We start from the raw sequence: 13,367 nt of genomic DNA on the forward strand, positions 1-13,367 counted from the left end.
TACAGTAGTGGTCAAAAGTGATTTCCGGGGGGGATATTTGTTTTTAATGACCCTACAAGTTTGAAAAAAAAACCCCACCAAAATATGAGGAAAAACTTGATGTGATCTCAAAATCAAAAAATTATCTGAAAAAAATGATATGGCAAAAAAGGCAAACTACTGCTACAGGGTTTATTTGCAAAACACTGCATAGAAAAACAAAAACCTCCATGAAAAGGCATACATTGACTACAACAGTTAGTCATCTAATTGTTAATTGTCTTAATTGTTTTTGCATGTGTTCATAATTTCTTTGTGTGACAGCCTGGCCAAAAATTATTTCCACACAATTTGGCATGTTTCATTGCGTTATCACAAATAAAACAATCGACTCCAAGCGCAACTATACGCAATACGCTTACACAATCTTTTACACATTTTTAATTATATTTCAATGAAGGGTGAAGATGTCAATTTTCTAAGGCAAGACATCACTTATGGCCTCTAACTTTGGCTTATTGGTTTTATTTGCTAAATAAAATGCAATGGATTTCGATGGTCCACTTTAGTCATTCAACTACAGTACAAGTAACTTTGCAACTGCATGTTAGCTAACTCTCAGAGGATTAGTAGACTTTAGGTTAGGATTCGAGTTAGTAGAATAAGTTGACACTTAGTTGCAAAGTTACTGTTGGGGGAGCATCAAAATAAAGTGTTAGCAGATATTAAGCAGATAAACTAATACTCTATTTAGAGTTAGTTGCAAAGTTACTTATAGTTAGTAGAATGTGAATGTCTAAAGCGGACCATCGAAATAAAGTGTTTCCAGAAATTCATACGGTTTTGGAAGGACATGAGGGTGAGTGAAATATATGAGAACTATCCCTTTACGCCAGAATGAGCAGAAAATATCATATGGCAGAGCAAGGGTGACTCTAATGAGGGAAAATATGATCAATATTTCCGACCTCCTGGACTCGCGTCAATTCTGAAAGGTCAGAGATCAAGTAGGCTTGAGTTCTCTCGTTAAGACGTCATTAGCACTTTAAGTGGAGCATCATTGTCTTGTGTCTCTCCATTTCTTTAAGGTTAATTGAGTGAGGGCATGTCCTGTCACTGAGCTCAACATTAATATATTCTTTTCTTAACACCGCAAATCTCTCGAGGAAGAGAGCAGGCCCTCCAGCACACATTTTAATTATATTAGAATAACTGTGATTGATGCTTTTTTTTTTTATCGAGACCCACGTCGAGACTTAGTGTCAACATTCATTAAGCAGCCTTGCATTTCAATAAGCAAATATTTAACCTGGGATACGTTTTCATTATTAACTAATTCTGACCGAACTAATGAAACATAATTTATTCTTATTCATCATTTTCTTTTTCCTTTCTCCTCCTTTGTACATTTTTTATGTTTTCAGGACACTGAAGCATCTAGACTCCCTGAAGTTCTTCAGTTGTAACGTCTGGATTTGTGGTCTAGTCTTGCGTTTAATGGCAGCAGAAACACAGGCAGCCTAAGGCATCACAGATGTGTTATAAGCGGCTCCAGAGAGCCAGACCACTGTCAGAGCCCACCCAGCCCGCAGGTGCACATCCACAGATACAGACACACAGCTGCCAGAGAGAGCTGTCATTATGAGAGAGAGAGAGAGAGAGAGAGAGAGAGAGAGAGAGAGAGAGAGAGAGAGAGAGAGAGAGAGAGAGAGAGAGAGAGAGAGAGAGAGAGAGATTATTTTATTTATTAGAATATTTTAAGATTCATATTTTTTTATGCATACAGTATATGTAAGCATCACTGTATAACCCACTTTGTACATTTTATAGTAGAAAAAAGACGTGCACTACTGCATTAGGAAGCTGATACACCCATAGAAAATAATAAACAATACCGATGGTGCGAGGACCCTGTTTGATTGGCTCCATTTATGCACATTTTATGACATTGGTGTAAAAAATGCCAAAACGTTTGGCAACTGAATCAAATGCAGATCACATTGCAGTATTCTGAGCAGTGTGTTCTGTAGTATACAATATATCTACCAGTAGTATTCTATGCATACAAAAAATGCAGGCTGTACACTAGCCTATACTATATAGCCCTTCTTCAAATATTCTAGTTTGCTATTTCGAGCATAGCCAACATAGAAGGTTTAGTATTCTATGAACAGACTTTGTTCACTCTAGTTCTAAATTAAACATAGGAAATGTGTTGTCTTACAGACTAGACAAATGAAATACACATCGTTACCAGATATGTCAGTCTGATGCAATTTTATGCAATGGGTGTGTGTGCGCACTCAGCAGTCGAGAAGAGCTTTTTGTGTCACCTGTGAGGACAAAGAGTGGTCGGCTTAGCTCACGCTTCGAAGAAAAATTATATTGGTTTTAATCCCCATGACTTGATGGACACTGCAAAATGAAGGCAACTCTCACATAACACAAGAACACCACTGGATACAAAACACGCTATCATAAATCACAAAGTCTCAGGTTGCTTTTTTCAGCTAATCCTAGCCTATTCTCACATTTGTATTCCCTTGCAGTCACACAAACTGAATTTATTCGATTGGTTCTTGCCATACATGGAGTTGTTACGGATTGAACTTGGGTTCAATCCAGAGACTTGGGTGTCTTTGTTGTAACCATGGCAACGTGTACATGTCCATGCTGTTAACATGTAGACGCTCTTGTGCTTGTTATAGTTCAGACAACCATGTCTTCTTTTCAAAGCAACTCTCTCTTAAAGCTACACTGTAATTTTTTAAGTTGATTCTTAGCAAAAACCACTTTGTTCTTTCAAAATGATGTGCTCATTAATGTATAATTATTCCTACTAATCAAGTATTCTCGTAAGCGTAGAATCTGCCATTTATAATACATACGGGTGAGCTGCTCGAATGGCGGAAGCCATGTTGTGCCTCCATCTTGAAAATACATTAGCGAAAGAGGGACATACCTGGAAATTCAAGCTTCGCCTTTCGCGTTTTTACACTCAGTGGCACCATGACGAATGTGAGGGGGAGATTACTCGCGACTGCCGGCAGATTTGAAATAATACGGCCACCGTAGGAGTTAAAACGCCCTCGAAATGGGAGGGGCTAGAAAGTAATTGGTACAGTTGGTAGTCGTATACAATTTCACTGCTATAGATGGGAGTAATTCCTACACAGTGTAGCTTTAAATTTCGACTCATAACATTCTATTTGCAGATTTTACCCTAAAAGGTTATAATATTCTTATCATTCATGACTGCTACTTTAACTGAAATACCTGAATACAAAAAAGTTTAACACTGTTTCAGGGTCAATTTACATTTATAGGACTCAAGTATGCAACAAGTACATATCCACACAATTTGAATAAAGTATGTATCAAGTATGTTTATAGGCCACAACATGATAAATAGTACTCATCGTTCTAAACTAGGCATCATTTTAAGACATCATAGGCATCCTTCTAATGCAAAGCCTCTTCCAAGTACCTATATTTAATTGGATGTCAGCACCACATGTATCCTTTGCGGGTAAAGCAATCCCAGAATGCACTGCAACTTTCAAAATAGCACTGTTTCATTCAGTAGCCTACAGCAAAGTATGCCCGGGTAAAAATATCTGTATCTAATCACAAAGTGGTCTATTTCACTGATTATGTGTACTTTGTATTTTTGTGCTAATTAGAGTGTGTTGTTGTTGTTAGCTTAGCAACATGCTAACATTGCAACTCTTCTGTTTGTAATCATTAAACCAGGAAGACAATCAACATTTGAGCCTAGATCCTCTCGGTTTTCAGTTGTTTATAATTTATAGCGGCTAATGTTAGCATGCTACACACCAAAAACCATGAATTTTTAAGCTGCTTGTATTAAACAAAAATGCTAACAAGTTGCTATAAAAAGGACTGAAATTACCACAAACTTGAGTTTAATTGCTGGGTGAATCAGACAAGCATTGTAGTCAGTGTTTACAGCAGCAACCTACTGTACGCATTCAATTCAGTAGTAGGTGATTAGGTTGCTGACTATAAACTAGGATTTGGAACAGAGATATTAACACTAGCTGCTGGTTTTATTCTGCAGCATTAATTAAACACTGTGCTGTAATCAAATAAAAGGTGGAAATCATTGGCTGCAGTGCAGCATGACACTGTTGGCTTGCCTCCATGACTGTCTGCCCTTGAAACATCTTCAAAGAGGATAAAAAATAGCTCCCCCCAAAAAATACATAAAGTTCAACTAAAGTAGGATAAAAGCAGATGCTTGGATTACTAGATGAGGAAAAATAATGCAATATTCTCCAAGAATAAAACATGGTTTACATTTGACATTGAAAAGGTTGCCGCTTTTCTGATGATGTCATCACACCGTTGTTTATGACGATGCTTGGTGTCTTTCAAACATACAGAATACACCCACACATATTATTTCTATACCAGTCATACATGCAACAAAACCTGAATCAATCTTTGCTTGAGTTTAGTAATGAAGAACCGGGCCAGGAATGAATAGCTGGATATAGAGAACAAGCTCTAACGAAATGGCTGTGGAGGAGCTTAAACTGAAAAGTTTTTAAGGAGGCGAAACCCAACTGCCATTCAACGAAGCCCCTCCAGATGGTGGCCCACTGTTTGAGCAGAGCATGATGGGAATAGCAAAGACCTCTGCTGTGTTTGCTTTCAGTTAGCATGGATCTCTCGAGCATATACTGGAAGAGGTAGAAGGGAAGGGAGAGAGACAAGCGTCTGACAGTCTGTTTACCTGTGTGTTGATTCACTATCACTCTGGGGAGTCTAGGTTCAGGAACCATTTTCTGGTGACAGATGTTCAATGTTTTCTTTGGAAATGACCCTTTATTCCTGATTTTTCTGCATTGGTGATGCTTTAAATGAAAAAAAAAAGTACTATAATTATACAAAATATACACTGTAAAAAGTGATCAGTTGACAACTTAAAAAAGTGAGGAAACCCATTCCCTTGAAATAATTAAGTAAATAAACTTCCTGTGTATTTGAAAAAAAAAATTATGTGGAATTGTCAAATTTACTTCATAATTTAAAGGCAACAGGTTGCCTCACTTTTTAAGATAAGTCAACTGGTCACTTTTTACAGTGTGTGTGTGAGATATATATATATATTCAGTACTGTGCAAAAGTCTTGGGCATGTTAGTATTTTCACAAAGAAAAAATGGTTTTAAGCCAGTTATTTATAACTTTTGCTGTATTGTTTCAGTAGGAAATATTTATTTAAAATAAATGGCATTTGGATCAATATTTTGTTTATTTGTTAAATACTAATAAATTATAAATATTAAATATAGCTTTATAAATGTGGTCTGAATATCCACATATTTCTGGGGGCACTAATATATATATACACACACACACATACATATACTAATACATACATAAATTCACATTAATTATGTCATAGACTTTTGACGAGAACAAAAGGTTAAAAATATTAACATATTTATTGGACAATGTTCAGAATGCATACAATTCAACAAGAGCTTTATGAAATAATAACCAAACCGGTACACAAATCATCACAATGTTGAAAATTCTAAACAAAAGATACACAGAAAATTAGAGGTAACATCTTCAGGTACTGACGGAGCTGGTTTGCTAAAGTCAATGACTCAGTGACCCTTCATCGAGTTATCTGATCGTGTATCCATTACTGACCTTGTACAAGCCAGAGAAGCTTTTTACACTCAGGGCTGATGTACTCCAGTTTAGAAGTGGGTGGCAAAGTGCATCACATGTGTACACCTCAGCGTAAGTATACCAGATATGATTCAATTATGTAATGCACGGTGCGGTTACTCGTACAACAAAGCAACAGTCCTGACTGGCTGAGTTATAGAGGCCGACTGAAAAACCATCCAACGATTTCGTAATACTGATACTTTCGGACAAAAGAGAGTGGCCTCTTACAGTTTAATTGACGACTTCCAGACACATCATTAATATCTTTCAAACAGCGCTGCACGTCTCGACCGCTGAGTGACATATATTTATTATTCTCAGTGCTAATCCTGGCTGATATTCAAACCTGGCAATCAAAGTTTAAGAAGTTAGGTGTTCACTATCGGTGATGTGTCTTGGCTAAAAATGTCTAACCAAGGTCCTGATGCAATGTGCAGATATAACTCGGTAACAGGTAGTGTGGACTTTGTAAACTTCCAGACCAAAGTTTGCATGATAATGACAGTACTTCAAAAAATGGAACACAAACAACTGCATTTATTATTTCTAAAAAATCAAAAGGAATGTCAAAAACACTTCAAGACAATGTTTACTGCATCGAACTGCAAAAGTTTGTGTGCATGTTTGTGTTGCGTAAATGGTAGGCTATAAACTAAAAACATGACAAATGAGAACTCTCTGAAATCTGAAAATCATTCAAAGAAACCCAGGATTCAAAGTGTATCGTTTTGGGTTGGAAGAGGCTTTTTGCAATGCTTCATTAAATTATTCGCTGTTATTGTTGCCGCATGGGAAATTACAAATCTGAATAGGCACATATGTTTCAGTAATCTGACAATTAGGAATAGCTCCTAATTAAGAATTACTAAAAGCACAGAGCAGATGTGCCCATTATTACAATTATAACCTTGACTTGCATCAATAAATATTCGGAAGAAATAAACATGCTTCGTTATCGTTTCAATTAAATTGAACTCAATGAGCTGAAGGAACACTTTCCCGGAGAGGTCACAGAATGAGAGAATAACACTATTTTTGTTGCCTCGTCATTTAGAACGTGTCTGCCAACATTATAATTACTGTATATTAAATAAATATTATTTAGCATTATACTTACCAGGATTGGCTTATTAAATCATTACCGTTTCATCTAAATACTTTGCTGCACTGCAAAAAAAAATGCAATTCAGTATTTTTGTTTTCTTCAGTATTTCGTTGAAGAAAACAATTCATTCAGTATTTTGTCTTGTTTTCCAATAAATTGGTTGATTTTATAAACATCCTAAAACCAGATATATTAATAAATATAAAATAAAATACATTTGTTCGGTAATATTTGTTATTTTATACTCAACTAGGGCTGCATTTATTTGATCAACATTACAGTAACAACAGTATCATTGTAAAATGTATACAATTTAAAAATCAGTTTTCTGTTTTAACATGTTAAAATGCAGTTTTGATCAATTAAACACAACCTCGCTGAATTATAAGTATTAATTTCTTTTAAAAAATCTTACTGACCAGTAGCGAGGTGTACAGTAGTGGAGTTTGTAGAAAATAATGTGTTTCAGGGGATATATCATGAATGAAACCTTTTTTACCCAATTGACAAACTTTAAGCATAGATGTTTAGATATTATTCTTATGTTTATTTATTTATTTACTGGAAAACAAGACAAAATGTAAAAATACCAAAAGTAAATGAATGACCTATGATGGCAAAACATAAATATGAACACTGAAACTGAAAGGCATCAAACAGGAAGTAAATCCGTAGACGACAGAACTGAGTAGGCAGTTCTGTCTGATCTGCTGCCATTTTGAATTGTGTATCAGTGACGAAAACAAAAACAATCCTGAGAATGCTTAGCTTTACCCAACACCATAAAGCTAAATTATCCATTACATTCTACAGCCTCACAATCCTTGTCTGTTCAAAGCTAGAGTTGAAGGTTAAATTAAGAGTTACCACCTTGCCTTATTTTACAACTGACAAAAACCTTCAAAACACGAAGTCATTACTGTACAAATACAATAACCAACACTGTACAATGTCTCGATTTCTACAGCAAAACACTCTTTTCTTGTTCAATCACACCATTTCCAAGTGCAAAACAAAGCACTGCCAAGAAACATGGGGCGAGAAACCAGAAAATGGAGGATGAACCTATTTTTAAAGCACCAGCATCTGTTGCGGACAACTTTTTACACGGGAATGTGAACATGGTGCACGGAATGACATGGAAATTGTATGCTAAAATGTTTAAGCTCCACCGTTTTGTTATCAAATCAAATGAAGGTACAAAGCATTCGGTAACCATCAGAGCGCTACGCTAAAAGGGGTCCAACACAAATACAGGTTCGACAGTCCACCGAGTGCAGCTCCATCAACACCAGGACGATTTAGGGATAAAGTCTCCCTCGTTAAATGCTCAACATCCTGTCTCCTTCCAACAAAGATGTCCATGACGGCTCACGTTCATGATGAAATGCATTTAATGAGGCGAAATACTTTAAATATGCAATGAAATTAGAGGAAAAGCCACATCAAATGGAGTGGCTCCACAAAAACGTGTTGAAAAAGTTGGAAAGCTGCTGCCAGTGTGAAGGACGGATGACATCTGCCCTCTTCATGACTTCGTCACGCTGTCCTGTCTCTGGAGCCACGATTACTTTGCATTCCTTAAACGTCTCTCGTTTCTCTGTTGCTATGCATCGGATGTCAGAACTTGTCAAAAGTGACAAGCGTGGTCTCTCGAAACTCTGGGTTCTCCGCGGTGGAATTGACATATTCCAAAGACGCTGCCGAGGGCTTGACGGGAGCAGGCCGGAGTGGCATTCGGGGTCAAGGAGCGGCCCTTCTACGTACCGTTTGAATGTGCGTGTACGCGTGAAAGAGAGATCAGTGCTTCATTGCTTTCTAAAGGCGAGCTGTCTTTGCTGAATGTTTCTAAACTATTTCCACATACACAAGTCTTCAAGGACATCTCGCTGAAGGTTTCCTCATCCTCGCGGTTCACATTAAGTGTGTTATTGAAGAAAATCGTACTGGTATCACTCGCAAAAAAAGATTTACAAGACACAATCGGTGTTTCTTCTCAAGGTCTTTCTTCTGTACAATGAGGAGTGGAGCGTGATGTTCACAGTGCTGTGATTTCACATGGTGTTGGTTCTTGTCCTTACTTCACTTGGATCAATAATATCCAGTTTTAAAGTCCACAGTCTTTGAACATCCAGAGTGATCTACTGCCTTAGAAGATTTCTAGATGCTGATCACAAAAGGGAAGGTACCCGCCCATTCTCCTGTAGGGCTGAGGAACTTCAGTGCTGGTAGAGATAAGACAGAGTCATTTTGCAGCAAGACGCTTCCATGTGGCAAGAACGCTCCCAATCTCCTCTTCGGTGGAAGCGGAACAAGTTGAGGGCGTTGAGGTGAGGCGCTATACCTGAACTTGAGTCCCATGCTGTGCCTGAAGACACTGGATACTAGATAGGATCTTTTTCTGATGGCCTGCCAGTGCTACGCCTATCTTATCCAGTTCACTGTGTGAGAAACGAAGAGAAATAAGAAAATGCTTTAGCTAAGTGTGGCTATGTTTGTAATAGCATACAACTCAATCTATTTGTATAGCATGCGGTTTGTTAAATGTGTACAGATGACATGATTATGTCATTGCAAATGATGTAGAATACATAACGCCATTACTCATATCTTGCACTCTTAAAAATAAAGCTTGTATTGGCATCTATGGTTCCATGAAGAACCTTTATCATCTATGGAAACTTTCCATTACACAAAAGGTTCTTTACAGTAAAAAAGGGTTCTTTAGATTTTTTCAAATGTTCTTTACACTAAGAAAAAAATATTATTTTAAGAACTGTTCTCTGAAAGGTTCATTGGGGAACCAAACAAATTTCTTCTATGGTGTTACTACTGAAAACCCCATTTTGGAATAAAATACCAAAATGCACAACAATTTTTACATACAATTGAGTTAAAATGTATAACTACTGTACTTCCAAGTTCCTAGTCAATAACTTGTAATGAGGTCATGTGACAATGTGGTATACTACTGCTGCATACTTATTTTTGATCATACTGCCAAAATGTAAATTATGCATGAAAACAAAACAATTATACTTATTTCTGAGACAACTGGTTGCCACTTTAACATTTAATGTTTAATGACTTAAACATGCAACGCAAAGAGGCCATATCACAACATTATAGCAAACTATTGTTTGGAGCATTTAACATTACATGCATACTCTTTTACATAATTCTTAGAAAACAGTAGGCAGTATATGGTGTATAATTAGCAGTAAGTAGTCATCTAGTACTCAATTTCAAATATAGCTGGTATTTTCGTAACGCCATACTAGAACTATTTTTTGCATTATGTATACTGTGCACAGTTTGATTCTCAGTATGCAGTAAGCTGATATACCATTGTGAACGGTCTCTTGAAAATGCAAGCAATCATCTCATACTAACATAAATGTGAGGTCTAGCTGTTGTTTACCTGGAACTGACATACAGAACCGAGTCCAGGGTGACGTAGCCGGCACTACAGAATACTTCCTTATATTGACCCATTTTAATCAAGTCCAGCCAGTCTTCCACTGTGTTGACCCCTGTGTCAGGAGTTACTGGGTCCTCCCTGTGCATGGAGGAGGAAGTGCAGTTAGAATAACAGCCTTATTTACTGTACCCATGTCATTTCAAAATATAGTATGACATATGCCAGAACTGCCTTGAAGAAAGCTTTTTAAATTGGTCTGATGTACAATACAAGTTTTATGTTTTTAAAATGCTCAGTTACCAAGGCCGCACTCATTTGATCAAAAATACAGTAAAAACAGTAATATTGAGAAACATTTTTACAATTTAAAATCACAGTTTTCCATTTAAATATACTTTAAAATGTAATTTATTCCTGTGATTGCAAAGCTGAATTCTTCCAGCATCATTACTCCAGTCTTCAGTGTCACATGATCCTTCAGAAATCATTCTAATATGCTGATTGGTGAGCATTTCAAAAACATTGACCATTTCAAAAACATTGACCAAACTTCTGACCAGTAGTGTATGTGTCCATTTTTTGCTGTGTGGTCACATTTAATTTAGATTTCTACAAAATCCATGCTGTTGCCATGATGTGAGCATTTGTAAATTCGCTCACAAACACAAATATCAGTTTCAAGAGTGAGAAACCAGTTTATTTTATATGTTCGAGTGTGTGTACTTATCAAGCTTATCTGAAGCTTATCATTGCCTGGACATGTAATGTTTTCCAGATCCAGAAGGGAGGCAGATTGCACCAAACCATGTCTCTGTCACCCTCTCCTTCCCTGTTGCATAGCGTCTAATATAGCACACACAATCTTAGTAATTTAGATCTAACCCCATTTTACTTAATGGTAGGGACATGGGGCAAGGGCTTCCCAGTGGTTTGTGGGGAAATTCAGATTCGGCTTTAATTGTGGCAAGCACAGTCGAAACAATCCAGCGCCCATCTGCCTCCTATTTGGCAGCCCTCGAAATGCAGCAGAAGGATAGACAAGCAATCAGATATCAGCCAATATCACCTCAAACCCCCCTCTCGACTGAGAGAAACATGCACTGGAAGTAAGAAGTTTGTACAGATGTACATCTGGCTTCAATCTAGATTAGCCGGATATCGGTTTCATTTATTTTGAGCTTATTGGATTACTGCAAAAAAACACCTCAGATTTTAATCACACACCTGAGAAACATCATAACACTCTTCATCGTGAGCTATATATTACACGCCGTTTGTGCCGAACAAACCGCTGCACACATCCCAACGGATCACCTCTATTGAATTCAGATTTAATTTGGCTCACCAGACTGCAGAGTTGGCCAGCTGTTTCAGGCTGCTTGGGTTCCGGATCAGCCTGTCCAGGGTGTTCACAATCTGCCCGAATTTGGGCCGATCGCTGCGGTTCTTTTCCCAGCAGTCTAGCATGAGCTGGTGAAGCACCACCGGACAGTCCATTGGAGCCGGTAGCCTGTAGCCTTCATCTATTGCTTTTATCACCTGGAGGGAAGAAGATTTCACATTAAAACTCATACATTTATTAGCAGCGTATACGCTTCATGAATACTGAGCAGATTTATTCATTCGTTTAATGCATTAGCTTTTGTGTGGGGTTAGATTAATTCATTTTTTTACCCATCTGTGACATGAAGTGAGAATGAGATTTCGAGTGAGACCGTCTTTGTTTGCGCAAAGGAGAGCTGTTTAATTTAGTCTCTTTTATGAAATGATACCGCCGTAAGGGAAAGAATAAACTAGCCTGATGCAAACATTCGTATTATCTTAACTCTTGCCTGGAAGACTGTAACCGTTGAAACGCACCATTGCCTGTTACCATGGCAAAGGAAGGAAGACAGATGGATTTTGTGGTTTACGCCATGAATGGAACTTTCGAAATTCCCTTCCCTCGACACAATAAAAGTGCATCCGCTAACAAGCATGCAAATGTTTTCGTGCTCCAGTTTAACATGACGAGAGCATAGAGTCCTGAATCATTCCCAAATGTCTCAATCTCTCTCCCATGCAGCTTCTTTCCAAATCCCAATCAAATCTCTTCCCAAGGTGAAGATAAATAAATGAAAATGGTTTCTGGTGTGGAAAATCTGCCAAGAACCCACTGACACGGATTCAAATTCCCTCTTTTAAAGCGGCCTGTGAATTGAAATCTGGAAATGTTCACCCTCCAGATGCATTTAATCTTTTTACCTCTGTAAGCCTGGGAGTTTAAAAAAAAAAAGCATCTAGTCCCACAGAAGTTCTCTGGCAAAGGTATTTTATTACAAATCGATGAGGATTGTCACATTTAAAAAACTAAATATATAAAGCTGGACAAATGGCAATGGTTACCAGTGTTGTTATTGTTAACTAAAATAAAGACTATTTTTGTTAATTGAAAGAAAGCTTAAATAAAACATGAATATATTAAAAACGTAATCTTAAATAAATAAAAAAAGACCCCAAAAAAGTACATGGCAAAATTCCCAAAAAAATTAATTAAAATGAAAATGAAAACTGGAAGAAAAAAAAAAAAATTATATAGCCTATACTTATAAGTAAATAAATAAATCTTATTAAAAAAATAATAAATATTATAAAGGTATATGAATAATGCTAAAATAACACTGATGGTTATACACTGATGGCAATGCAACTGTCAGAATTTACTCACGTCCTGATTGGACATTTCCCAGTACGGTCTTTCCCCATAGGATAACACCTCCCACATGACAATGCCGTAACTCCACACGTCACTGGCTGATGTGAACTTCCTGTAGGTGATGGCCTCACTGGCTGTCCATCGAATGGGAATTTTACCCCCCTTAAAAAAAAAGAAGCACAAAATCAGAGGTTAGCAGTTGTAGAAATTAGCATCGCTACAAATTGCAAAACTATTAAGTGACTATTAACTAATAAGACTATTAAGAACTATGTTTTCGGGAAACACCGACTCGTTGAACTATGCTGATATAACAACGCAACTTGCGACCATAGTTGGGTAACGAATGCTTTTGGGAAACGCACCCCAGAGTGTTAAATGTGTGAAAAATAAGGTGTTTTTTGGGGAACCCAAGTAGACCCAAAAACAAAATCAAAACTTAGAATTTATTTTCAGC

The 13,367-nt window shown here is 37.2% G+C and overlaps 1 protein-coding gene across 1 annotated transcript in view; it reads right to left on the reverse strand.

Annotated features, from left to right (window-relative positions):
* Positions 1–5,434: 5,434 nt before the first annotated feature.
* The window catches only part of ek1 (eph-like kinase 1), a 60,128-nt gene continuing 52,195 nt past the window's right edge, over positions 5,435–13,367 (reverse strand). The window contains exons 14-17 of the mRNA XM_079601093.1: positions 12,923–13,072; positions 11,561–11,754; positions 10,216–10,353; positions 5,435–9,235 (exon numbers count right to left, since the gene is read on the reverse strand). Coding sequence (XP_079457219.1) covers positions 9,133–9,235; positions 10,216–10,353; positions 11,561–11,754; positions 12,923–13,072 — 585 coding nt within the window. The 3' untranslated portion in view covers positions 5,435–9,132. The remainder of the gene's footprint in view (positions 9,236–10,215; positions 10,354–11,560; positions 11,755–12,922; positions 13,073–13,367) is intronic.

Source organism: Phoxinus phoxinus (assembly GCF_949152265.1).
Source record: "Phoxinus phoxinus genome assembly, chromosome: 24".
Lineage (NCBI taxonomy): Eukaryota > Metazoa > Chordata > Actinopteri > Cypriniformes > Leuciscidae > Phoxinus > Phoxinus phoxinus.